The 25,468-nt window shown below is 37.7% G+C and overlaps 1 protein-coding gene across 2 annotated transcripts; it reads left to right on the forward strand.

The window, feature by feature from the left end:
* Nucleotides 1-7: 7 nt before the first annotated feature.
* Nucleotides 8-21,706, forward strand: deptor (DEP domain containing MTOR-interacting protein). Of its 2 annotated transcripts, none has more exons than XM_079469259.1 (10): nucleotides 8-365; nucleotides 650-749; nucleotides 2,949-3,127; nucleotides 3,679-3,802; nucleotides 6,650-6,828; nucleotides 9,962-10,144; nucleotides 11,669-11,806; nucleotides 16,359-16,429; nucleotides 17,073-17,177; nucleotides 19,431-21,706. In XM_079469259.1, exons 2-10 carry the CDS (start codon nucleotides 664-666, stop codon nucleotides 19,554-19,556), a joined length of 1,191 nt encoding a protein of 396 aa, XP_079325385.1. In that variant the 5' UTR covers nucleotides 8-365; nucleotides 650-663; the 3' UTR covers nucleotides 19,557-21,706. The 2 variants fall into 2 exon arrangements, with proteins under 2 accessions (XP_079325385.1, XP_079325386.1); XM_079469260.1 differs by having other exon boundaries at nucleotides 51-365; nucleotides 655-749.
* The last annotated feature ends 3,762 nt before the right edge of the window (nucleotides 21,707-25,468 follow it).

The following is a 25,468-nucleotide window of genomic DNA, read 5'->3' on the forward strand; positions in this document are numbered from 1 at the left end:
AGGCCCCGCCCCTCGCGGTGAACTCCCCCAATGAGTGCGGCCAAGTTGACCTGCCCCGCAATGTCCAGTAACGCGATTTAAATGTGGCGTAGTAAACAATCCCCTATAGCATGAAAGATCCACCCACAGGCGTCCGCCCCGCAAACCTAGCGGGTGTGAAGATTTGCCGTGGCTTCGCGGCTCACGCATTTCGACACACGATTGGATGTATGGGTAGGGTACGGTAGGAGGCACTTGGTGAAACACAATAGACACAAGTTACTCCGTGCGGTTCGGAGCTCTCAGCGTCTGAATAATGCTCGTTCAGTGACTGCAGTCCCTCTAAATACACAATTTCGGATTGTCGGGAGGATTCCGCATTAGAGGTAAACACGGCGTGTTTTTATGCTGCTTTTTTGCCCTTACGAAGATGATACATTACGCATATTATCGAAACGCATGCCACTGTCTCGTTTTCATTCATTTCAATGGACTGACCGGTGTCAAATATGTAGTTTGTCGTGACACTATCACGTACAGTGATCTAGAGAGAGAGAGGCGTGTTCGGTTCAACCGAAGCACACGCTGCGCTTGTCATTTCATTACACGAACAGCTCGCGTGTGTTTGTATGTGTGTGTGTCTCATATGCGTGTATTGTTTGGTGTTTAGCCCAGCTGTCAGTGATGGACGGCACCGGGAACACCATGCAGAAGAAGGCGGCTGAGCTCGAGCGCATGGCCGAGGTCCTCGTTACTGGAGAACAGTTACGGTAGGAGTGGCTTGACACTTATCCAGACCACAAGAGATGCGACGCGCGGCGATGTCGCTTTTATTATAATAAAACGCCGCAACCGCTGTTTTGTCGTCGAGTCCTCCTGTGAATGAATCACGGCTTTTAATTAGGACCGCACAATAAAGCGGAGAGTGCACACTTTGCGCTTCAATGACAACATTCGGGGTTGAGTTTAGGACGTCGTTGCCTTTATTTAGCAGATGTCCAACCCATATGTGTCATATCCATTTGCTGGAGTTTTTGGTATACACCTGATGTTTGCGCTTATGTGCAATACAACTTTATTAATGTGTTGTGTAAAGTGTAAAGGATTTTTTTATAACTTTTATGCCACCTCTCTCTCCCACAGAGGGGCTGCTCTGTTTGCACTAGATACTAGTTGATGGAGTGAGAAACGTTTAGTGCGGCTCAGTAGGATTACTAAATCACAGTACTGCAGATTTCTTACTGTTCAAATATTTTTACCAACATTATTTAAACTGACATCATCGCATGCGAAGTGGCTTGATGATTTCCTGCCTCCGGAGTTCATGGCAGTAGACACTTTCTCACATGACGCTCATTAAATTGCAATACAATTTCTGGATTACTTTTTCCAGCAAACGTTCCACATTTACGTTCCATGTGCTATTCAGTTTCCCGTTCACAATGTTTGATTCCTGCTTCACAGGCTTTCGACTAAATGTTAAAAGTATACTCTTTTTTTTTCAGAAGTTTTACAGGAGACTTTTTACATTGTCATCCTCACGTCATATGCTCAAACCTTTCACTTCTATGGCTATTGCTCATGAAGAGCATAAATACAGAAAACTGCTTACAACATTACACTGTAACTTCTAAAGCAGGTAGATTGCTTGTCAACGTTTTCAGACAAATGTGGTTTTAACAACAGGAATAAAAAGATTCCAATGACTTCTGGTGCAAATATCTCTCCTACAATACTACTATAGGTCACAGTAAACCAGTTTTATCTGGCGATTGCAGGTAACACTCCTTACTTTCCATGTTACAGCTGACTCAGGTTTGTATAATCAGCTATCAGTCACATAGAAAAGTGTCAAGTGCACCTGATGCAGTTATTGGGCAGTCCGGTTGACTTTACCCGGTTTGTTTTTACAGAGGGTGTAGCACACTAATATCAGACAGTTATTTCACTTTCGGCCTATTTAAAGAGAAGCACCAGGCCTCACTCATTTCATTCAGCCTATTGTATAGTATGCCATGCCACGAGTGTCACATAGCTGTGTTGTTTAGTGTCAAAAAGTGCTAAAGTGCACTTTAATGGAGTGACCTACTAGCTCTGCACTGCCTGCAGTCACGGTCGGTCATGTGAGTCTTTGTAACACAGCGTTTAGCCGCATGCCAGTGTGTTAACTGCTGTGTGACTGCTTGTTGCTGATAATCCAATTTGAAATGCATTGGCTGTGAGTGTTAGGACAAGATATGATGGAGACTTCTGCTGGCAGTTTTGGAGTGGGTAACGTTTGTCAAAACATTCTCGTTTACTTTCTATCGTTGACTTCAGTTTTTTGCTTTGCTTGAACAACCTTGTGAAACTGTAGCTCTTTACACCAATTGAGGTTTACAGTGTTATAAAGAGAAGGCATAAAAGTAACCAAGGTTTGGCACAGCTGGCCGTAAACTCCTTAATCTAAATTTGAGGATTAAGTGTAGGGTGCAACAAGTCTATTGCGTAATATCGAACGATTTAGTTCGATATTAAAAAAGCGTCTGCCAAATGCCTAAATGTAGTTGTGACGAGTACAAGTAGATGTTCACATTCAGTGATGGCAATAACAATTTGAAGATGAAAAAAAATCATTGGCACACGTCGGCGTTCGAAAATAGTTTATATCTGCTGAATTCATCTTAAAAACATCAATATATTAAGAAGCCTGGAACATACTTGCATGAACTTAAAGGTACAAAGGAGCCAAATATAACTGCTGACTTCTGTATCTGTTCTTTGCACTGCCTGTATTTTTAGGAAGATACTGATCAAGTTTAGAGGTGACCCAGAAAAGAATTCTATCTCCAGAAACGTATATAGTGGTGATTGTTCAAATGAAGGTTGTGATGTCTTGTGTTAAAGACAGTCAGTTGAAACAGGTGGCTGGATGGAGGTTGGAAAAGATTGGCATCTAATCTGATTCATCTGAATGTGCTGCTTTCCAGGCTGCGTCTCCATGAGTGTAAAGTGATCAAAGACAGAAGGCATCATCTCCGCACCTACCCAAACTGCTTCGTGGCCAAGGAGATTATTGATTGGCTGATTGAGCACAAGGAAGCATCTGAAAGAGAAACGGCCATCAAGATCATGCAGAAACTTCTCGACCAGAGCATCATTCACCATGGTAGGTTTGCCCACCATATCACACACATGGCTGACATGTCTCTTTCTGGACTAGTTCCATACATGATATTCGATCAGTCCTGTATTTGTAAACCAGAGTGTTACCGTAAAGGATCGGTTTCGCCTAAAAATGGGATTCCTTTCTTCTGTGGACAACAACGATGATGTTTTTAAAGAATACACTGGCCATACAGTGAAATTAAAGCGTATGGAGACTGGGGCTGTTAAAAACAGAAAAAAGACTTCACACAACGATATAATATGGCTTCAGGATAGTTTGTCTTTTTGTCAGTTTCTGAATTAGCTCCCCATATACTGTCATTATATTAAAAACAGAAGCCATACAATTCACTCTTTGTGTCCAATGGAATAAAGATGTGTTTTGAAAATACATGATTAGTAAACAATGACAGAATCATAATTTTTCCTTTAATAGTTTGTGTAAACAAAGACTAAACTGTTACTATTTGTTCCTGTGTGGTGCAATATCTTGTTCACACAAGCTTCACTTAATCCACAACATGCCTCTTTTCAATTTGTTTGTCTTCACAGTTTGTGATGAGCACAAGGAGTTCAAAGATATGAAGCTGTTCTACCGTTTCAGGAAAGATGATGGAACCTTTCCACTCGATAATGAAGCCAAAGTTTTCATCAGAGGCCAACGTATATATGAAAAGTAAGATTGAACTGATTTTATTATAATTTGTTAAGATGCAAAACACATGTTTTTTCTTTTCCACTAAATGTGGTTTTCCTCCTGACATGTACCACCAGAACAGGATGTTATTGTGTGGTCATGTGTGACACAAGTCTGTACATATTGATTGTGAACATCGGTAAATGAACAGTATCCATAGAAACAGAGATTTAAACGGCACAAACGTGCTTTGTTGCAGCTGGATCCATTTAGAAATAGGTGTTTACCTGCAAGGGTTTGCCTTTTAATGTAGGTCTGCACAAAACCACCTTCTGACTGATGAACTGCTGTTTTGCAAAACTAAAGGTTTTGAATAAAAACATTTTTGGTTTAGTAGATTTTTGTAGATAGTTCTCCACATAGTTTTTCTTGCTTGCAGTCTGTTAATTCATTAAAGATCAAACTTTTCAGAGTAAGATTAACCAGTTTAATAATTTAAACACGTCCTGACTGTTAGTACCATCCCAACCTTTAAAAACCAGTCATTTGTTTTAATTGATCATTGGTAGGAATAAACCAAATATATAAATATACAAATGTAATTATTATAATTAGTATATAATGCATTAAGTTAAATTAATATGCCTCATGAAGATTTGGTGCATGTTTTTTTGTTACTTTTTAATTTAACATATTGTTGGTGTCTTTCCAAAACGTCGGATGTCAGATTTCCCTGTTTTCCAAGAAATGGAAAAATACACTGCACTTTTTAAAGGATTTAAAATTGTGTTATCAAAGTTGACAAGATGTTTACTTTTTTAATAAGTTTTTTGGTTAGATATTTACAAAACCCAGTGACAAACATGAAGGGTGACAAATAATAATGATTTATTGCAAAAAATGTAAATCACAAAATAAAGAGATACAAGGTTTCAGCGTTATGTTCAAACAAGGCCAATCTGTGCCACAAACCCACCATACTCTTGCTCCAGAGCAGTTTCTGCATGTGTTTGCACTTCAGTTAAGACCAGAATGAAGGAGAGGGGTCAGTATGCCGCTCTCTGTCCTGCTGTGCTGTAGACGCCTCGCTTTGCAGGCTACCCAGCTCTTTCATAACAGGAAGATGAAGTCCAGTGGGACATCTGTCACACAAACCACCCGTGTGCTTTTATGCAATCACTGGTTATGCTTGTGGTCGGTATTTGTTGAGTTTGCTTCCCATTATTTGCTGACAGAGCATCAAAATATGAATAGTTTCATGTCCATCATCACAACATGGGCAAAGGACCTGGAATGTTTTGTGACTTGTCACTAAGCAACTGTGATTAGTCATTGTGAACTGCTGTTTACCTTGCTATGGTCAACCTCCCTGTTTTTTGTCCTCCTATGCTTACTATGCATATAGTGGAGATTTACATTTATGCATTTGGCAGACGCTTTTATCCAAAACATGTGAGAAATTGAGAAACAGAGATTGAGAAAAAAATCTCTGTGTGTAGTTTATTGACAGTACACTTTGGGCTTGGATTACGAAAACCATGAGTGTAAAAACAAAAACATGAAGCAAACAACGGTTTTCTCCTGTGGCCACTTTAAGAGCTTTTTGCTTTGATGCATACTTGTCCTGATGAAGGTCTTTAAAATCAAATTAGCATTTGGTTCACATTACACAAGGACTTCCATACAGAACACATTACTCTTAAAAAGAGATCTGTGAACGTATTTTATAGTGCTGCTGTACTGAGCAACGTAATGCATGCAAACCACATCTGTATTTTCTAGTATTTCTAATGACCATAATGCTTCTCTTGAAGCTTAAAACGCAAAGCAACAAATTATACAAAAGTATTGGCTTACATGTCACAACCAAACCTGTGGTTTTAATTTTTGGAGCATGATATGGTTTACCAGCGAGCAAAAAGCTACAGTTACAGCGGTGACCAAAAATAGTCAGGCACTGGAAACTAGGACAGTGTCGGATATCTTTGTTTTTGCCAAGGTCAGTCATTATTTAATAGTTGATCAACTCCAAAGAGGTTGATATCACAGTTTGCCTGAATACATATGTGTACAAGGCAAACATGTCCTTCTGAGGGTTGCGTTCTTGGTTATAGAAATTGACTGATAGGGAGTTGTGTACTCTCGCTTGACCCATTTGGATGTTTGCTTTAGTTTTATCGTTTGCATCATTACCTCTTTTCTTCAAGATATTCAACCTGTTAAAAATATACTCGTGTAAAACTACTGTGCGTGCACTTCCTTCACAAATTGTGTCTATTCTAAAATGCACATGGTGGTCAGCTAATGAAAGTGTTGTCCCGTAAAGGAATATTCACCTAAAATGAAAATTCTGTCATATACTTTTAACTTGGGTGATTCAAAACCGGTATATAAAACTTTCTTCTGTGGAACAAGAAAGAAGATATTAAAAAAAAAATGTCTCATTGGTTCTTTGTCCATACAATGGAAGTCAAGGGGCCACTTTTGTTTGTTACCAACATTCTTCAAAATATCTTCTTTTGAGCTTTGCACATGAATATAAGTCATTCAAGTTTGGAATAACACGAGGGTGAGTAAATGATGAAAGAATTTTCATTTTAAGGACCTATTCCTTTATTTTGTGACTATTCCTTTAACCTGTATTCAGTCAAGGGTGTATTATGACCCTTTGTCTCTGTAAATGCACTGCAGGTGTGTAAAAGGGAGTTGATTTTTACCTGTCAGCACCTGCCGCCTTTGAACAGTTGAGAATGTTGCCTTTCTTGAAAGTCCGGCTGCTTTTTTTGTTCGATGTAATGCAATTGTGAGGTTCAAGGCATCATGGTCCTGATTGCATTATATAAGAAGCATTTTACAGGTTAATGGACATACTCTCTCCCACCTCAGGTTGATGAACACTGAAAACACCCTGTTACAAGCACGTGATGAGGACGGGGTGACCTATGAGCGGACGCAAGTGGGATCAGAGTTTATAGACTGGCTTCTGCAGGAGGGTGAAACGGCCACGAGGGAGGAGGCTGAGCATTTAGGACGCAGACTTCTGGAACATGGCATCATTCAGCATGGTGAGCACACAGCCACGATCCCATCCTACACCTGGGGTCCTAAAGCAAAAGGGGACAGTCTTGCTCCAGGAGGGACACTGTCCTGGAGAGTTTACCCCAACTCTAAACAAACCCTAAACCCAGGCAGCATCTCAAAATCATCAGTACTACTTAGAAATGTTATCCTGATGTCTTTGAAGGAAAAAGTCCAGCACAGTGGACCTCCAAAAGCAGGATTAGACATCCCTGTTCTAAAGTATTATCATTTAAACTAGATTTTAAGGGTTTACTTTTGTAGTATTTTATCACTAAGACAATCTTGCACTACACCGACACCATATAGATGTACGCTACAGGACACAGTTTTACTGTTTTACTGTTAACTGTGAGAGAAAAGCGTCTTTGATGGTCAGCAACAGATGGACATGCCTTTAACCAGGCAACAGTAAAATGTATCCCCTCTGTGTCTGACCAAAACACAGCGTGACATACTAGAACACACAAGGCTTCACATGCATAATGCACACAAACAGAGGCTTTCACACACATCTAGAAGACTACTATAGAACATAGCTGAACCCTTCAGTCATGATACGTATAAATAGTCACATGCACACAAGCACAATAAGTGCTCTGTTGAAGGATACAGTGTAGTGTCTTTACTTCACATCACCTTTGCTGTCTGATTTCTGCTTACTACGCAAAATCTGCTGATCTTATGAACTAGTGCTTGAGGCAGTAACACACTTTTTCATGTTTGATATTGATTTTAGGGATGTCCCTATCACACTTTTCGTGCCCCTGATCCGAGTATTTTTATGGAGTAGCTGCCGGTCCGAGTCCCGATCCGATACTTGTATTTTCCTTGTGCTAGGTGGACGCTGTGGGTATATTAAGTTTATTAAAATATGACTATTTAACAGTTCAGCTTGATATAAATGATAGCCTAACAGTGTTTCTCAACCCTGGTCCTCAGCGTCCCCCTTCCAGAATGATTTAGATGTCTCCCTATATCAACTCATAAAGCCCCCACTCCGAAAGTAGTTAGTTGGTTAATTACTCTCTCCAATTAACACATTTACCAGCTGATGAATCAGATGTTTGATATAGGGAGATATTTAAAACATTCCGGGAGGGGGGCACTGAGGACCATATTGCTGCAAACATGATTACAGAATTCGTCTATTCAACTATTTCAAATAGCAGGATATGATTTTAAAATGGCCTTTATCGATGAAGAATAGTTGAACTGCTTATTGCAGCTGGACAGGAGTTTGTCCTCATAAGAGCTTCATTCAAAACTGCCTCAAAACTAAAACCCTTAACACAATACTGCAAGTTCTCTCTGTGGTACTCGCATATATATCTTTGAACTTTCACTTTCAAATAAAGGAGCATCTCTGTGGTTGTTGTAAAGCTCCGGTAGAGCGCTGTATGAAGGAAGAAATCAGACGCCTACCCTTTGTTCTCTATCACAGGGTTACAGAGCTAAGTAAATGCTTGCGCTGCAGACATTACAAGCTTCTGTTCCTCTGCACATTTCTACACTGCAGACACAACTGTCACAGCTGGCGCTCTGGAAACTTGCGTGATGGCAGAAGACCATTTAACATTTATGCTGTTGTTTATATACAGTATATACAGCATAAGCTTTCGCCTCAACTTGAATTTGGCTGCGGTATTTGAATTCAGTCAATCAACACCACAGCACATGTGTAGATTCCTCAGGGCATGCTGGGAAATCTGCTGCTTTAAACCAACACAATGACCAAAATGCAAAGGTGAATTCCTTTGGTCTTGCCTACGGGCAAATGATAGTAAATGATGAAAGCAGAAAAGCAGATTTTTCTTCTCTCAGCCATTTAGCTGTCAGTGGCCCTCTGCAAAGTTGCGTAACACTCTGAATTAATAGTGATTGACTGTAAAACAATGACAACCGACAATCACATACTTTACTCCACAAAGTTGCCGTGCACAGTTATGATAAATAAGCGTGATATAGGGCAAGGGTGCTGCTCGTACAAGCCTGTGAACTCAGGGTAGAGAACAGTATAGAAAAAAAACATTCTCTGGGTTTCTCTCTTTTGCTTGTGGGCTGAATGTGACTTTATGTCCACAAGCCAATGTGTGTATTTGTGTGGGGGGGGGGGGGGGGGGGGGGGGTAGGCCTACACAGTATTGCCACGGACTGAGCTGTGATTAATCAACATTTACCATTATTGTGGATTAAATGCTAAATTAACGTTAGCATAATATGTTATAGAAACAAAAGATAGTTTGAGACTTTGGTCTTTGCCCATTCATGTAGAACATAACAATGAATTGCTTTATTTGATGGTCTGACATCCTCTTCTTGTCTAATTAGATTTTGTGCCTACAAAAACTTAAAAGTGGGCCAGATTTGATTCAGAAAGTTGTAATATGTCTGTCTCTGCTGGACGAGCTGTTGTGATAGTAGGAAAATGGGCAAGTGTGTCAGCCCACAGAGGAATCCATGAGACAGCCCTGATCTCCCACACATACTGTATCTGCAGTATCTGCATTCTTTCGCACAACAAAACATACACATGAACTTTGCATTTCTCTTCAAAGCATATATACAGCTTTATTTTGCCTTTTTATCGTGGTCCCCTTAAAATGTTTGTGTGATGGAGTGTTGACGCCGGCAAAATGAAAACCGTATGCACATCGAGCCCCAGCCGGTACTTCTATTAGTGAATGTAGGAATGGCTTATTGAATTTTTTCGCCCTGTATATCTTTGAAATGTTACTGAAGCTGTATCAGCCATGTTATTTATGGCATGGCATAGAATTAGCACAGTAAAGCACCAAACATTTTAAGAAACATGGAAAGTTTATTCTGTATGTTTGAAACATGAGTCACATGAGTCATGGCACTGTGCACAGGCAGTGTGTGTTGCTTTGATCTATGATTTGGAGGATTATGGGATTTGGAGATGGTACAGTACCTCCTACACAAGCACACACTTAATTAAACTTTGCTAAACGGGTTTCTTGTTTTGAGCACAAAACAACAAAAGGCTTTGAAGGTTTTATTTTGCTTTAATTTTTATAATTATTCAAATCTTAAATGTAATTATTAATATGACATTTTCATGTTTTTTATAAATTCTTATGCGTTTTTCATCTTCAGTTTCTAACAAGCATCATTTTATGGACGGCGGACTGCTTTATCAGTTCAGGATGAATTTTCGGCGGCGGCGGCGATTGATGGAGCTCTTGAACGAGCGCTGGCGTAGCATCCCAGAGAACCACGACAGCCCTTTCTGTCTGCGCAAACAGGCCTCCGAGGGAGGAAACACCAGCTTTCTTTCAGGTTAGTCTACTGTCATGAAGGTCCACAGAATATATAAATATATGATTTCAGTGCGCTCAGGGTGTGGGATACACTGGTACTACTGTGCTATTGATTTTTAGATATTTGAATAGGGGTGTAGAAACAGGACGACGTGCACATGGAGTTAATAAACTGCAACATTAAATAGATTTTTGGAGGAAGTTGCTAAATTAAAGTGATAGTTCACCCAAAAATGAAAAACCCCATTCACTCGCATTCGTTTTGTGTCCATACAATAGGAGTGAATGGGGTCCAGTGCTGTTCGTTTTCCCAAATTGGTTCAAAATATATTTTTTTCTGTTCTGCGGAAGAAAAAAAATCATACAAGTTTGATATGACAAGAGGAAGAGTAAATAAAGACAAAATTTTCCATTTTGGGGGAACTATCAGTTTAAACGACAACCTAGAAAGAACATATACATTGTTTAAGAGTACGGTCTAGAAAGCCTTTCTTTCCATTTTTAATATATGTGAATATGATCATCGTATATAGTTGAGAGCTAAACAGTGTTTGGATAAGCATCTTGAATTTCAAACAAGTGAAGTTGCATTTTCTTCTCTGCACAGATCATTCTAGATCTGTTTGTGAGCATTAATCCGTCAATTTTATAGTCTAAATATAATAAGTACAAATATTTTTGTATGTTTTTACATTACATTCAGAATCATGTACTTTGTGCAGATCAGCTTGATTTCATCTTAAATAACAGGACCATAGTATTAAAAAACAGATAACATAATAAAATAACAAGCTTCACGCTCTTGTGGTTTTATTCAGAGTAGCCTCCTCAGTGCATAACACGGAGTTGAAACATGGCCTTTCATCATATTGAATAGTATGTAAATGTAAACCTGGTTTAGTTCAAGTTTCAGGACCAGACTGTTGAATCTGTATCACGACATCATGACTCAACAGAGGAAATGAGCTCATAGTGTCTTGGGACAGGTTGCTCGATTCCTCTTCTCAGCGCTTTTCTGTCATGAGTCTGTGCTGTGTGTGTTGGGCTTTTGTTTCAACGTGCATGAAACCAAACTTATATATTTGTAAAATCATAAAATTGATTTGATAAAGTTGTCTTAAACCCAGTATCACCATTTGCTGCTAAGAATTATAAAGGTAAACTATGTGTGTGTATGTTGGCCTTATAGGTCATGTCATACTTTAAAGTATTTTACTTTTGTTTATGAATATCATGAATATATTTTGATTTATAATTAGTTTGACATAAAAATAGCTGAGGTCTGTGGTATTTCCTCATGCAACCATAGAAAAGCACATGTTTCTGAAATAGTGCTGCTTTCTGATCGCTTCTATAGGAGAACTGATCTGTGAGGCCTCGTATGACACTTATGCCAGTTATTTGATGCATAAGAGGAATGTTTACCTCTCGTAACACAATCTTTATTGCTCTGACACTCGTAGCGAGTGTGAATGTTGTTTTCAGCAGACAGAATTTTGTAACTCTTTCTCTCACTTCTCTGTCTTTTACTCGATTTCTCCAGTGAGCCCCACTAAGGAGATCAAGTTGGTGACTGCAGTGAGGCGTAGCAGCTTGAGCAGCAGCTGTGGCAGCAGCGGTTACTATAGCAGCAGCCCCACCCTCAGCAGCAGCCCCCCTGTGCTCTGCAACCCAAAGTCTGGTAAGAGCCCCCCAAAATACACTGAACACGTGCGTGTGTGATCATAGGGGCTAAATACACAATGCTTTCTAATTTGTGCTTTAAAAATGATTACATGCTTAAAGGAATAGTTCACCTTAAATCGAAGATTCTTTCTTTTTTTACTCGCCTTCATCTAATTTCAAACCTGTACGACTTTCTTTCTTCTGCAGAACACAAAATAAAATATTTTGAAGAATATTGGTAACCAAACAACATCGGTCCTCATTGACTTCCATTGTATGGACACAAAACCACTGAGACTGAAAATATCTTCTTTCGTGTTCCACAATCATACAATATATTAGTTTTCAATGAAACGAGGGTGAATAAATAATGATTTTCATATTTGTATGAACTATTACTGAAACGTCCATAATGTAATGTACTTTTGTATAAATATAGGCAAATAATATAGTATAGTTACGACGTTGGCATAAAAGAAAACAATTCTGAGTCTAAAGAGTGAATCTGGCACCACGTTTTATGGAAACAAAAACCGTGTTTTTCTCAAGCCGCAGTTGACCACAGATTTAAGAGACATGTCGAAAAGCTGACAGTGCTCTTCCTGAACTCCTGAGAATTGCACAACGGTGAATTTCTAGGGAGAGTGTTATATCTTTCTTGAAGTTTGTTTATAATGCATGACTGTTTCTTGAACAGTACATGCTGTGCAGCTGTTTCAGACGTCTACTATGTTTCTCCAAACCTCCATGGGTGGGTCAGGAGGTTGTATGTTTGTGTGCTTTCAGGTCATTAAACCCACATGGGCTAACCTACCCTCTGTTCTACTTGGCCTCACTCCATTGTAATTGTGCTTGTTGAATGTAATTCTATGAGGCGTGGATCATTTGTTTCCCATGAACTTCTTAGCTCCCTTACAGAGATTCTCCTTGTTACTTTGAAGTGTTAATCTCAGATTATGGGACCCTTTTTTGCACCCTTGAAGTTTAACACAGGAGAGGGATGCTACTCGTAGGGTTGTTTCAAACTCAGATGAACCGAATCTTTTCCAGAAGAGCCCTTCCACAAGGCTGTTAGTGAATTGTTTATCCAGTGATCTTTCCAGGGAAGTCATTTTGCAGTTTATTATTATATGATGCTGGGTGGCGCGGCCTTGCAATTCATTTTATAACCTTGAGGTAATATCTTAAATCGTATTTTTAAACAGCTATCTTGTACATGCAAGAACTGAAATGTTATTTATTGTAGTCCTATGTTTTAGGCATAGAGAGATGTACACAATTTAAAGGGATAGTTTACAACAAAATTCTAATTTTGTCTTAATTTATCCTCTGTCATGTGGTTCAAAACCTGTTTATGTCTCTTGCTTCTATTGAACACAAAAGATATTTTGAGAAATGTGGTTTTGTGTTCATACAATGGGGGCCAATGATGTTTTGTAAACATTCTATAAAATATCTTCTTTTGTGCTCTGCAGGAAAAAAGAAGCTCAAACAGGTTTGCAATGACGGGGCGAATTAATGATTAAAGCATTTTCTTTTTTTGGTGAACTATCACTTTAAAGGTCCTGTGTATGAAAATTAGCAGCATCTAGTGGTAAGGTTGCGAAATGCAAGCAACGGCTCACTCCCTTACGAAGCACTTCAGTGGCTGACACAGAACTATGATGTTGTCATGTTTTTGCTTCTTTATCGAAGGAGTTCACAATAAAGACACAAAGAAGCTTTAGCTTTAAGAGCTATAAAAAATAGTTTTGGCTGCTGTAGAGTGGTAGTGTAGGGTGTTCCAGATGTGTGCTGTGACTTATAAGTCTCGCTGTTTTCTGAGTGACCATTTCTCTATAAACACCAATTTAAAAATAAAAGCCACGGGTTATAACTCACTAACTATGCACATTATCTGTCTTTCTGTGTCTCAATCTGTTGTATATCACACGGTCTCAGTTCTCCATGTGTGTATAAACCTTTGAGCAAACTCCCTAACCCATAAAAACTTTGAGAACCTTGAACGGTGTGTGTACACGTGGACTGCGTGAGAGACGGTCTGGCAGGAACACGCAGTCCCCTTAAGGAAAGGGAAGGAGCACACAGCAACAGGCAGAGAGACAGAAAAACATTTTATACACAACCACACACTGCCAAATAAGAACATACAAGTCAAGCCAAGAGCATGACTGCAATGAAGCAATTCACACCTATACTAACACATGACTCAGACCTTCACTGTTTTCACTGAAACTTCAGTACGGAGCGGCCCGCTGTTTAAATAAGAGTTGACCTCGTCTTATCCTAAATCAATCCCAAGATGCAATCTATCATCAGAGCATTGAACCTCAATTGCATGTTGAGTTGCAAGGGGCTGCTTTCCCAGACATTGTGTGGTTTTCTTCTGTGAGTATTTGGTTAATAAACAGAGGTGTGTAAAGAGATGAGCATGCTCTCGGTTTGGCACTGCTGTTGCCTGCCTCTAATTGGTTGCTTTGCTCAACCAATCCTGTGACGTCTCAGCTGCCCTCCCATAATCAGTGACAACAAAATAAACACAAGTGAAAAACCGACTGAGAGAAACACTGTTAGGTTTAGTGTGTGACACATAGATGCACAGATAAATGAGGGAATCAATCCACTCGTGCCATTGTCATGACTGACAGAGTGTTAACCATAGCCACGTTGTGACTTTTCACAGCTGTAAAAAGAGACGGATGCTCAATGTTTGAATGTTTGGAAAGGGATGTGTTATTGTGTGGAAAGGATTTAGTTATGTATAGAAGGACATGGAAGAGAAGGAATGGAGAGGCCCTTTCTCTTCCTATACGCACACAAAGTGTATGTTTTCAACAGTCACCAGTCAGCGTAAGCTTTTTTTAGCAATTTCACAGAACTTTCATGGCCCCCAGATAATTTTTTTCTATGAATATGGACATACAGTATATGAAATACTATCTGCTTTTAAACAAACAAAAACTCTCTTTGCTCTCTTTTCATTTGTTCTTTTTTTATTTGTGTTTTTGTCAAAGACTTTGTCCAGGTTAGATTTATAATGATGATAATAATATACATAAAGCATTTGCTTGTTGTATTTGGATCTGTACAAATACTGTCTTATTTTTAACCCAGTGTCAGGTCAAAAAGGGATAAAGCTAACCGATGTTTTAAATGGGTTAAACCCAAAATGTTAATATTTGACCAACGGTGGGTTAAAAAAAGTATAAAAGATATTAAGTATAATAGATATTTAGAGATATATTAAAAGTATAATATGAATGGGGAGAAATGCAATGCACAATATGGCTGCTCGAAAGATATATTTTAGATTTAGATCTTGGAACACAGACATCAACAAAAGCAGCATTATCACTTAATAGTTATAATGTTTGTTAAAGTCCCCATGAAACGGAGGTTGCGCTCGTTTTTACTTCCATATTTTGACGCATTTACGAGTGAAATGGAATTTTGAATGAGAAAAATTATGTACGTGACTTATTTTAGTCTTTCTCTGCAATTTGATTGGATTTATTAAACAGCTCCGCCCAAGCCGTCTAACATTCAACATCAAAGATGGATAGTCATTACAGGAGGGAAGTGCATTTTCTTATTTTAACTAAGGATTACGAGGGGACACACATTTTAAAAAGATAATGACCCACATTGATAACGCTGCGATATTTCATTGAAAAATAGGCATTGTAATTTTTTTATTTCACTGGGACTTTAAGCACCCATAAAGCCGCACAAAGGTAATGATAGTTAATAGAGCTTTGAGTAAACTGACACGTTTGGTTACCACACATGCAAGAAGAAATGCCGTTTTTGAATTAATAACAATGTCCGTTTGTGAATCTGTGACCAAACAATTTAGGTTTTGTTTCACTTTACTGATGTAGAGATGAAGCTATCTAAAACCTCTTGTGTTCAAGGAACCTCAGTGATGTCACAACCTCACCGTTATTTCATTAAAACAAACCTTTAGCACCCCATTACAGCTTTATTACATCTCTCTCTCCCCCCTTCTCAAAGCAACATTTGTTTCAGGATCTGTGTCACATTTGTTTATGTAAAGTAGTCAGTGTTGGGTAAGTTACTCTGAAAAAGTAATGAATTACTAGTTACTAATGGCATATTCAGTAGAGTAATTGGATTACTGTACAAAAATTACTCTCTCCAGAAAGTATTGAATTACTTATTTCTAATTACTTTCTATATCCTATATCAACCTTGATTTGTGAAGGATAGACCCTCAATTCACTCAAATAAATAATATAAAACTACATAAAGAACTCTTATTAACTGACTTGTGTTACAAATGTGAAAAAGTTACATTAATGCATGCATTTTAAAGTTAGTCAAGTCCACGATTGTATACATTACACAGTATTTAGTTCAATTACATCTGAAGCAATCGTAATTAAATTACAGTCATTCCTTACTTTCCTTTTTCAGTAACTACTAGTTTCACCCAACTCTGAACATACATAGTGTCTCTGTGTTGTTTACATTTATAATCCTTTTATACTGTGAGAAATAGTGAAATGTTGCAGTGTCTGAAAATTGTGCCTTGACTTTATTTACAGTACTGAACAGACAAGTGAGCCCAGATGAACTTCAGGCTCCCGGTGGACATTTCATAAAGAAGACATTCACAGTAAGTTACACACAAACACTCAAACACAAATACTCAGAGACATAACATAGACTTGATTTATATACTGTATACAGTTATTTATTGTTACTTTACACTAACCCTTACATATAAAAAAAGCTAATTTTATTTTTGAAATTTAAAAACAGAATTTATTTTTTAAGTGAGGACATCCCAAATAACAATGTTGTCAGATTTTGCTCACATCTGTGGAGAGATTTGTTCTCAAAGGATGTTAAATAGTGTACATGTTTGTGCACCTAAGTCGAGCTCTAATAACATCATTTACTATGTTTGGTAGAATTCATTAGAGGGGAGGAGAAGTTCAAAACTAAAAATAGCGAAAGGAAGTTTCCTTCAGAAGCATGTGGATCAGCTGCTCCCACAAGATCAACATTAAAAGCAGAGAAGAGATTAGAATACATATCAAGAATATTTCAGACTTTTTGTCTTCAGCTGTCATTTAGCTCACGAAGACAAGCCATTGTGCAGTTTAGGCTAGTGTGTTTCCTAAAGGAATATTTCACCCAAAAGCCAACATTTTGTGTTATATCTATTACCCACGAGTCTTTGCACAGTGTAAGCAGAAGTGAATCTGGCACTGAATGTGTTAATGTGTTGGAAATGTATATGTATGTGTTCGCAGATTGTGGGAGATGCAGTGGGCTGGGGGTTTGTGGTGAGAGGAAGTAAACCCTGTCACATTCAGGCAGTGGACCCCGGGGGCCCGGGGGCAGCCGCAGGAATGAAGGTACAGTATTAGATTAACAGGGAAGAATTCTGTAGAAAGTTACAGTAGTATGACCGTGTTCTTTTCTTGGTGGTTAAAAACTTTTTCTTGTAACTGAACAGCTATAAAGTTCACAAAGGTTGGTTCATGACTGTTCATTTACATCCAAACAGATGTAAATAATGGAATAATGAAATATTATGGTTAATGCTGCTCTAAAGAGACGGTCCTGGATTACAAAATCCCCATTACAAAAGTCATTTTTTTATTACATCTTAATCAATGTAATATAATTGGGTAAGTATTGTATTTTCATAAATACACAATTTATTAAAATACCAAAAATGTATTATATTCAGCCTCATGCCATCCCAGGTGTATGCTTTTCTTTCTCCAGCTGAACACAAACAGATTAAAAAAATGTGACCCCCGGACCACAATAAAATAAAATATACAACAGATAAAAGCTGAATAAATAAGCTTTACATTAATGTATAGTTTGTTAGGATAGGACAATATTTGGCCGAGATACAACTATTTGAAAATTACTACTCACAAAAATAAAGTTATGAAGTATTTAATATGTTTAGGCTAAGTTTAACACATAGTTGTTTTTCAGCAACTTTTTAGCAACTGCCGTTTTCAAGACACAATAAGGCTTTAAAAAAATCACAAGCGGATTATAATTGCAGTGTTTATGTCATATATAAAAATGTGAAAATATTTAGAGGTTTTGTTTATTACCAACATTATTTCAGGCGATTTACCAAAAACCCATAAAAAAAACCCATAGACTTTGGAGCAATGGAAGTAGCTTTCGTGTTTCGCATACAAACATACGTCATATCCTCAGCTCCCTATATGTGACGAATCGTGTTTGCAGGACCCATTCAACAAATTGTTTATTTAGTAAAATGAAGATACAATAAAATTGGACAAATCGTTTATTCAATACAATTATTATACCGTAAAATGATAATGTAAAAAATAAAAAAATAAATTAAATTAAATATAAATAGTTATATTATTTGACACTAGCTAAACACAAAGCGGAAGTTAACTGGGGTTCAGATGCGCGCGTGTCTGATGAAACGGTCTATACAAGAGTCACACGTCAGAACTCTTATCTCGAGAATGGCCATTCCCCAGAAGCCAATGTTTACAGTTTAAATGATATATAAGATAGGAAATATAAGATAGGATTTAGTCAGACCTCAGTTTGTGTTCATCTAAAGAAAGTCATAAAGTATATACCTGAGGGTGAGTAAATTGTGACATCCTTTTTGGGTGGACTGTTTTTTAAACCTCTAAAATTTGAACATTATTTTCATTTCATCATATTATTACGTTACATCTACATTTAGCGAACACTTCTAATTCAAAGTGAGTTACAATGCCTTCTGCATTTTATATCATATTTTATGAGTATGTTTCCTTCCTGGGAATTATCTGCCAAGGTCAAGGCTATCTCATCTCTCCGAGATTAAGACTACATTACATTATCACAGGGTCAAGTGATGTGTACATGTTGACATGTTTTTAGATGTTGACACTTACGCATGAGAAAATGGTGAGTTTGTGATAACATTTCACAAATGTTGTTTTGTGATATGGATCAGGGCAGTAGTAATGGACAATGACAAGTGAGAAAAACATTAGTGGTGTTCCAAAGTTTACTGTAATTTACAATAAATTAGGAGCTTGGATTTAATATCTGAGGATAAAAATTCTAACGTGACTAAAAGCAGCCCTCAAATCAACCCTGTAAATAATCTCCATTACATTGTGTTTTGTGTGTCAATAATAATCGCCAAATACAATAAATATATTGATATGATTTTCTTAAGATCCCCATAGAATTCATTATTGAAGTTCCTTAGACTCTCCTAAGAGAGATGCTTCATTATCATTTGATGTTGATAACAGTGACACAAACACTGCGACTGTTTTCTGATGGTGTTAAAAGGTTTTCCAGGAAGAACTAAAGACTACAGAATTCATAACATGTGAAACATGTTTATAAAAATAATACGTGAAACAGCGGATGTACATCAGTACACTTTATTTCAATGATACCGTTTAACAAGAAAGAAGGAAATCTGACTTTTTGTGCATGTAGTTAACATGATCAATACGTTTATTCATTACATATGAGGAGTGATCTATGAATCGTAACTATTCTTATGTGGTGCAAAAGGTTGCTCCATATTCCATTCTGTGCTTTATCAGTACCATTACATCTTTATGGACATTCTGTCCTTTTTTTATCCACAGGTGCGTCAGTTTGTGGTGTCAGTTAATGGACTGAACGTGCTCAATCTGGACTACAGGACTGTCAGTAACCTCATCCTTACCGGTCCCAGAACAGTGGTTATGGAAGTTATGGAAGAAGTAGCATAATGAAGATAAGCTCAGTCTTTCTTTCTTTCGTGACAGAGAACATACTAAATGTTCAGAGAGCTGACCTCCTGATTCTACTCTTTATTTTAATCCAGACCATTAGTGTAAAGAGCGTGACACTAATCCATGCTATGAAATGTGTGCCTCCCATTGGCTCCTCATTGACTGTTACTAGTCCACGTCTGCCGAGACTGTAACTGGACAAAATGTGCGAGATCATGTGAGCAACTGCCAAATATAATGTTGTAGCAGATAGAACCGTAGCAGGTGAAACCTTAAGAACACATGCTAATGTGTTTACACCATTCAGGTGAGAGCAGAATTCATTGCTCTATAACTCTTTCTTCATTTAAAGTTTTAGAGATGCTGTGATACGTGTTCGAGCAAATGACAAACACAACATTGAGTGGGAGCACTTGCTGCTCCATGTGTTTTTTTTAGTTTGAGTAATTGATCACACAATCTTAATGTGGTTAGATTGTAATAACTACCTTATATTACTATCAGGCACACCCATTTACAGTATATGCAGGGGATGACCAACAACAGCACTTACAGATTCTGTTCTTTGGTAACACGCATCTAAAAGATTGTGTTGTGTCTCAGTCCTTGTTTGATAGCTAGCTTATAAGTATTGTGTAAAAACGGCTAGTTTAGATTTTCTTTGTGTTTTGTCTATATGCCCATCAGGCAACAAGAAGGCAATCAAGTAGTTTTCTGCATAATGTTATTATTATACCGTATGACAACATAACTTGTGAATAAGTTACTGTTTTAACAACAATTTTCATGGAAAAACATAAAGCCATGTAGTGTGTATATATAAAAAGCAATTAATGAGACTATGCAATAGTTGCAAAGCTATGTAACTAGTTTCAGAAATACATCTGTAACACTATAGAAGAATTATTAGACTAATTGTATACAATAGTCCTGTACTATGTGTTAAGAATGTCTATGCATGTATTGTGTACGAATGCAGCTGTGCATTCATTTGTCAAGACGGTGTTTAACCTCAGTTGTGTGTTATTCATCATGACGCATTTAAAAGTGAAAAGTTGTAAATGTGCTTGTTCGACCCGTATCAGTCAAACACTCATTCCCTTTATTTCTTATTGCATTAACATGCTATCCTTGTGGGACGGTGGTTTCACGGAATAACATTTTCTTATGAATATACAGTACTTTTTGTGTGTACATAACAAGCACAACAATAAGCTTGAATCTTCTGCCTTAAAGACTCCTATTGTGCTGCTAATTCTCACAGCTGGTCTTGTAACATCTTTACTAATCCTACAGAACATAATGTGGCTGTTTTATGAGTGAAGATAGATTTTGGGGTGTTCTTGACAATCGACTTTCTTTACTCTTGATAGTCTGATAAAAACTGGTGTAAACGTGTCACAATTACCCTACCGGCAGAATGCGAGATGTTATCTGGAAGTCACGTTTTTTTAATCACTTTTTAGATATAGATTAAGGGACAATTTCGTCTAAAATTCGCTTCAATGCAACTGAGTTCAATGCATGTGTGTTTATGTGTGTCTGTGTGCAAGGAGGAAACCGGTACCATGTCTTTATTTCTCTTTGGAGCTCTAGATGATAATTCTTGTCAAGTTGATTCATGTTTTATTAAACACACTGATTTTATTTAAAGACCGATCTCTTGTTTCTTAATTCTGCTTAAATCATACATCACATCATTCGTGTGATTTAAATAACACAAACAGTCCATCCCATCAGAAACCATCTTTAAGACACATGACACATTGTAAGGGTGACATTGTTTTTCATCGTTTAAAAATAAGGGATGTTATGACTTCAGTAGAGAGTTGAAATTCAGATTAAACAATTTTGTTTAGCCTACAGGTTATGCTTACTGTATTTGTTGTACTCTCTGTTTGTAAGTCTTAGTGAATGATACTCGGTTAACTTTCAATCCTGGCATTTTTTTGTGAGCATTTTGTTACATTTATCATCATGTTATTCTGTACTCAGATGAGCATGATATGTTTGCTCACACACTGTGTACAGCGATGACGTAATGCAGTCGACATCCTGAACTGGTGGTAAGCGTTACTGTAGTGCCACCTGCTGGTTGAAGAGAAGAAGCCTTTGTATTGTACTTATTGTTCAAATAAATTATCTTGAAAAAAATGAGTTATCTATTCTTTTAATTCGATTATTACCCCTTTGACCGCAAAGTCATTCACAGACCCGTGTTTCACTGTGGAGTTTTTCTGTTTTACCACCAGAGGGCAGTGTTGCTCTATGACGCCTTGTCCGTCATCACATGCTCTAAATTGATCTGTAGCAGCCATCCCAATGTTGAGATGACATTTCTTTAAATAACTCACCATCTGTGTAATACGTTTTGTTAACAGAAGGTTAATGCTCTACGTCTTTCATTTCCTGCCTAAACGCTTTCCAACGTGCCAATGTGTCTTTCCAGTTAATGTACTTGTCTGTTCCAGTATATTAATCTCACCTGATGCTGTTTAAACAAAACAAAATCATTTTTATGTTCTTTATTTACCAGAGCTAGCTAAATACATTACTCTGAATACTGAAGCAGACCAAGTGAAATGTGAGTGTTGATCGAAGGTGGTCTTTTAAATCAAACAACTCTCTTCACATTGAGGTAAGACCAGGCAAACAGATTTCCACGTCTGGTATAAATCAGAAGTCTTCCCTGTCGTACGTGTTACCTGAATTTTATACATAATCTTGTTGAGGAGTTTTCTTAAGTAACTTTAAATAAATCGCACAAGAAAGGAGCTACAAGACTAACGAAATGGGAGACGAGTGGTCAACTTATATCTTAAAATAGGAAAAGCTGATCTAAACAAATTAAATGGAATACCACTGATCCTGAGCAACCACACCTGTCTACACACGTGGGCAACACAAAAGTTTATCTTCTAAAGCACTGCACTGGTTTCTCAACAAATGGGAGGGGGAGGCTGTCTGGATGCTTTCTGAGTTCAATAGACCACGTTGTTCAGTGACAACTGATGGATGAATCTTATCAGATCCCAACCGCTCCTTTGCCAGATAATCCCTCTGTCTCACACCATAACAGTGTGTTAGATTTCATTCTGACCAACCATCTTCCGTAGTCGCACATTCCTTGTTGCACGTTTTTTATGTTATCAAAAATACAGCATGACAAAAATGTCATAGTATCTCAAAGATGTATTTGGGTTTATATATTGGATTGAAATAATGACAAGATATATTTGCTCAAAGCTTGGGAGATGACAGACCCCTCGCACTTTTATGAGCACAGAACATTGGTTTATGCACGATAACGCTGGCAGGCTTTGCAGCTATGCACAATGATTACCTTTACAGGCTTCCTGGGAAAAATATTAACCTTTTGTGTTAATGATGAATCTTTTGTGAAACTTCATGAATGAATAACACAGTGAGATGAAGAGACTGGCAGTATGTGACCCAGTCTGTGAAAACCCAGTCATTTTTTCTACATAAAATCATCCTACGTAATGTAAAGAACATTCTGTGATGTTCTTATTCTTGATATGTTCAATTTTGTCGGAGTCAGGCCAGGTCAAAGATTTAAATCATGCTTTGATGCCTTTTATTTTGACCTTAGCCTGGATTTAACAGACTGGTTCACGAATATTAAAAAACAAATACTCGTAAACTAGACTGATTCTTTTGAATATGCAAACCCGACCTTTCTTCCAAATATACAATTTATGTCCTTCGCTGAGTGACTTCATGTCCAACTTTTAAGGGATAGCTCACTCAAAGAAAAAGAACAATCTTATGTTGTTCGAAACCTGTATGACTTTTTTTGCTTGCAAACAAGAAAAATGTTTTATAAAATGCTGACACTGCTCTTTTTTATACAGTGGAGGAAATTCTACGTTACCTATCATCATTTGTGTTAATATGGGATGGACAACATGAATAAGAAAATGATGATAGAATTTGCATTTTTGTCTACGCTGTCTCTTTCAATAAAGTACATTGTTGGAAGACGTGTCATTTTAAGCCATATTACGGTTTTATTTGACACAATTGATTAAATTAGGTGAAATTTACATATTGGGTGTACAAACACGTACATTTTATTGTACGTGAATTATATTTACGTTTTTGGGTGGGGGGCTGATGGAATTTAACCGTTTAGTTTTTAGAGCTATCACAATTATTTTGGCCAAAAGAACTAACAATAATGATACCATTGCGGTATCTATCCATATTGCTTAACAAATAAATGTATCTTTCATTTAGTACATTAAACATTATACATTTAGTGTTTAGTCTTTTTTGGCCAAAGAATCACACTTAAAATACAAGTGAGGCAGAGAGCATTTGTAACCATTGTGTTTTTTAAATATAAGTTAAATATAAATTACAATATTAACGTGTAGTATTAACACATTATCAATAATCACGGTTTTAATGCCACGGTTGTTGTCAATACCCCTAAAATAAACTCACGCATATTCAATACAGAGATCAAAACATTTACTGAAGACCAACAAGCTGAAAGATCAATATGCAGTGCACCAGTCAGTCCTGCCTCGGCCGTGACCTCTGCAAAGCCTGGGAGAATGTTTGCATTTAACATTCTACAGATCCAGACAAATCTCCGCTCTATTGTTGAAACATTCATCCAGCGTTCAAAGAACATATAAATGGGAGGGTGCTTTGTTCAACCCTGCAACGCATACAGCTTGCAGTCCAAATATTGTATTTGTTTGTCCTCTCGTCATTTATGTCTGCCTGGGTGTGAGATCTGCTTTCATGGGCGAGCGTGCATCTGCTTGTCTACTTCAGCCTCTCCTTCCTGTATCCCCAGGGTCTTACAGATTCCTCCACACCATCATCTTTTGCCGTATCCCACGGTTAATTAGAAGTTGCTAAGTAATAGAAGGTTCTTTTGGAGTCTGCTGAATGAACCCACTGATTAGCCCACAATGCTTCATTACGTCTGGCCTTGTCATTTGGGAATAAGCCATTCAAAGTCAAAGAGTTTACAGCCACTATACATGTCAGCATCCAGGTGTCACCATTCCAGTCCTTTACTGACTGTACACCGATGTTGATAAATGCACCGCAAGCTGTGCTGCTTTCAATACGCCATTGAGTTATGAAGAACTGTTAGGTTACTAGACAAAGTCGCTGAGAACCACTTACCTTCAAGATCAAAATGTTCTTCTAAAGGATGAGCGTGTGGTAAAGACTATAGGACGGCGAAGGTCTCCGGAGCGCATTCGCACAATGCTCATTAAGGAGTTGCTGTAGTGGAATAATGTTCAGCAACAAGCTCGAGTAGATTAAAGTCTTCTCTCCAGAGAGGTTCAAGGTAGACTCATTATTAGCGGCTGAGCATTGTTATTGGTTGTAAATTGATATTCGGAAACCTTGCCACGGTCAACAGACTGCACAATTATATGTACTTTAATATATTTATCCATGCAGCCTTCAAGAAACATGCCGGGGGATGGTATGACAAGTTTACGAACCCCTGGTTGACAATCTATTTACTCAATAGATGTTTCATGCAAATGAAGAGATTCTCTCTGGAGATTCCAAGGAAGTCATTGTGACGGCCCAAAGCAATGAAATATTCAATAACCGTATTCAAAGATATTCTTACACATCTTCATAACTGAGCTGTAAAATGCAATGTGGATTTCTGGATCGTGATAACATACGTTCTGGCTTTTAATATGAAGAATACAAATCACGTGAGGTTTGAATTCTGAACTGCTTGACTCCAGGAAACCTGGAGCTAGGAGCATCTATTCTCACTACTCTTTATTCATGAAATAAATGGAAATGTGCTGAATTCTATGAGCAATTCCATGCAAATGTCAACCTTAAGATGAAAATGTTTTCCAAACGTTTTCACCATATTGATAAGTCTGATGTCA

This window comes from Barbatula barbatula (assembly GCF_947034865.1).
Source record: "Barbatula barbatula genome assembly, chromosome: 12".
NCBI classification, from domain to species: Eukaryota; Metazoa; Chordata; class Actinopteri; order Cypriniformes; family Nemacheilidae; genus Barbatula; species Barbatula barbatula.

What these genes read in the sequence shown, in the direction of transcription:
- deptor (XM_079469259.1), top strand. Translation starts at nt 664, where the DNA reads ATGGACGGCACCGGGAACACCATGCAGAAGAAGGCGGCTGAGCTCGAG. An exon ending in TCATAAAGAAGACATTCACA is followed by an intron (nt 16,430 to 17,072) that starts GTAAGTTACACA and finishes ATGTGTTCGCAG; the next exon opens with ATTGTGGGAGATGCAGTGGG. An exon ending in GGGCAGCCGCAGGAATGAAG is followed by an intron (nt 17,178 to 19,430) that starts GTACAGTATTAG and finishes TTTTATCCACAG; the next exon opens with GTGCGTCAGTTTGTGGTGTC.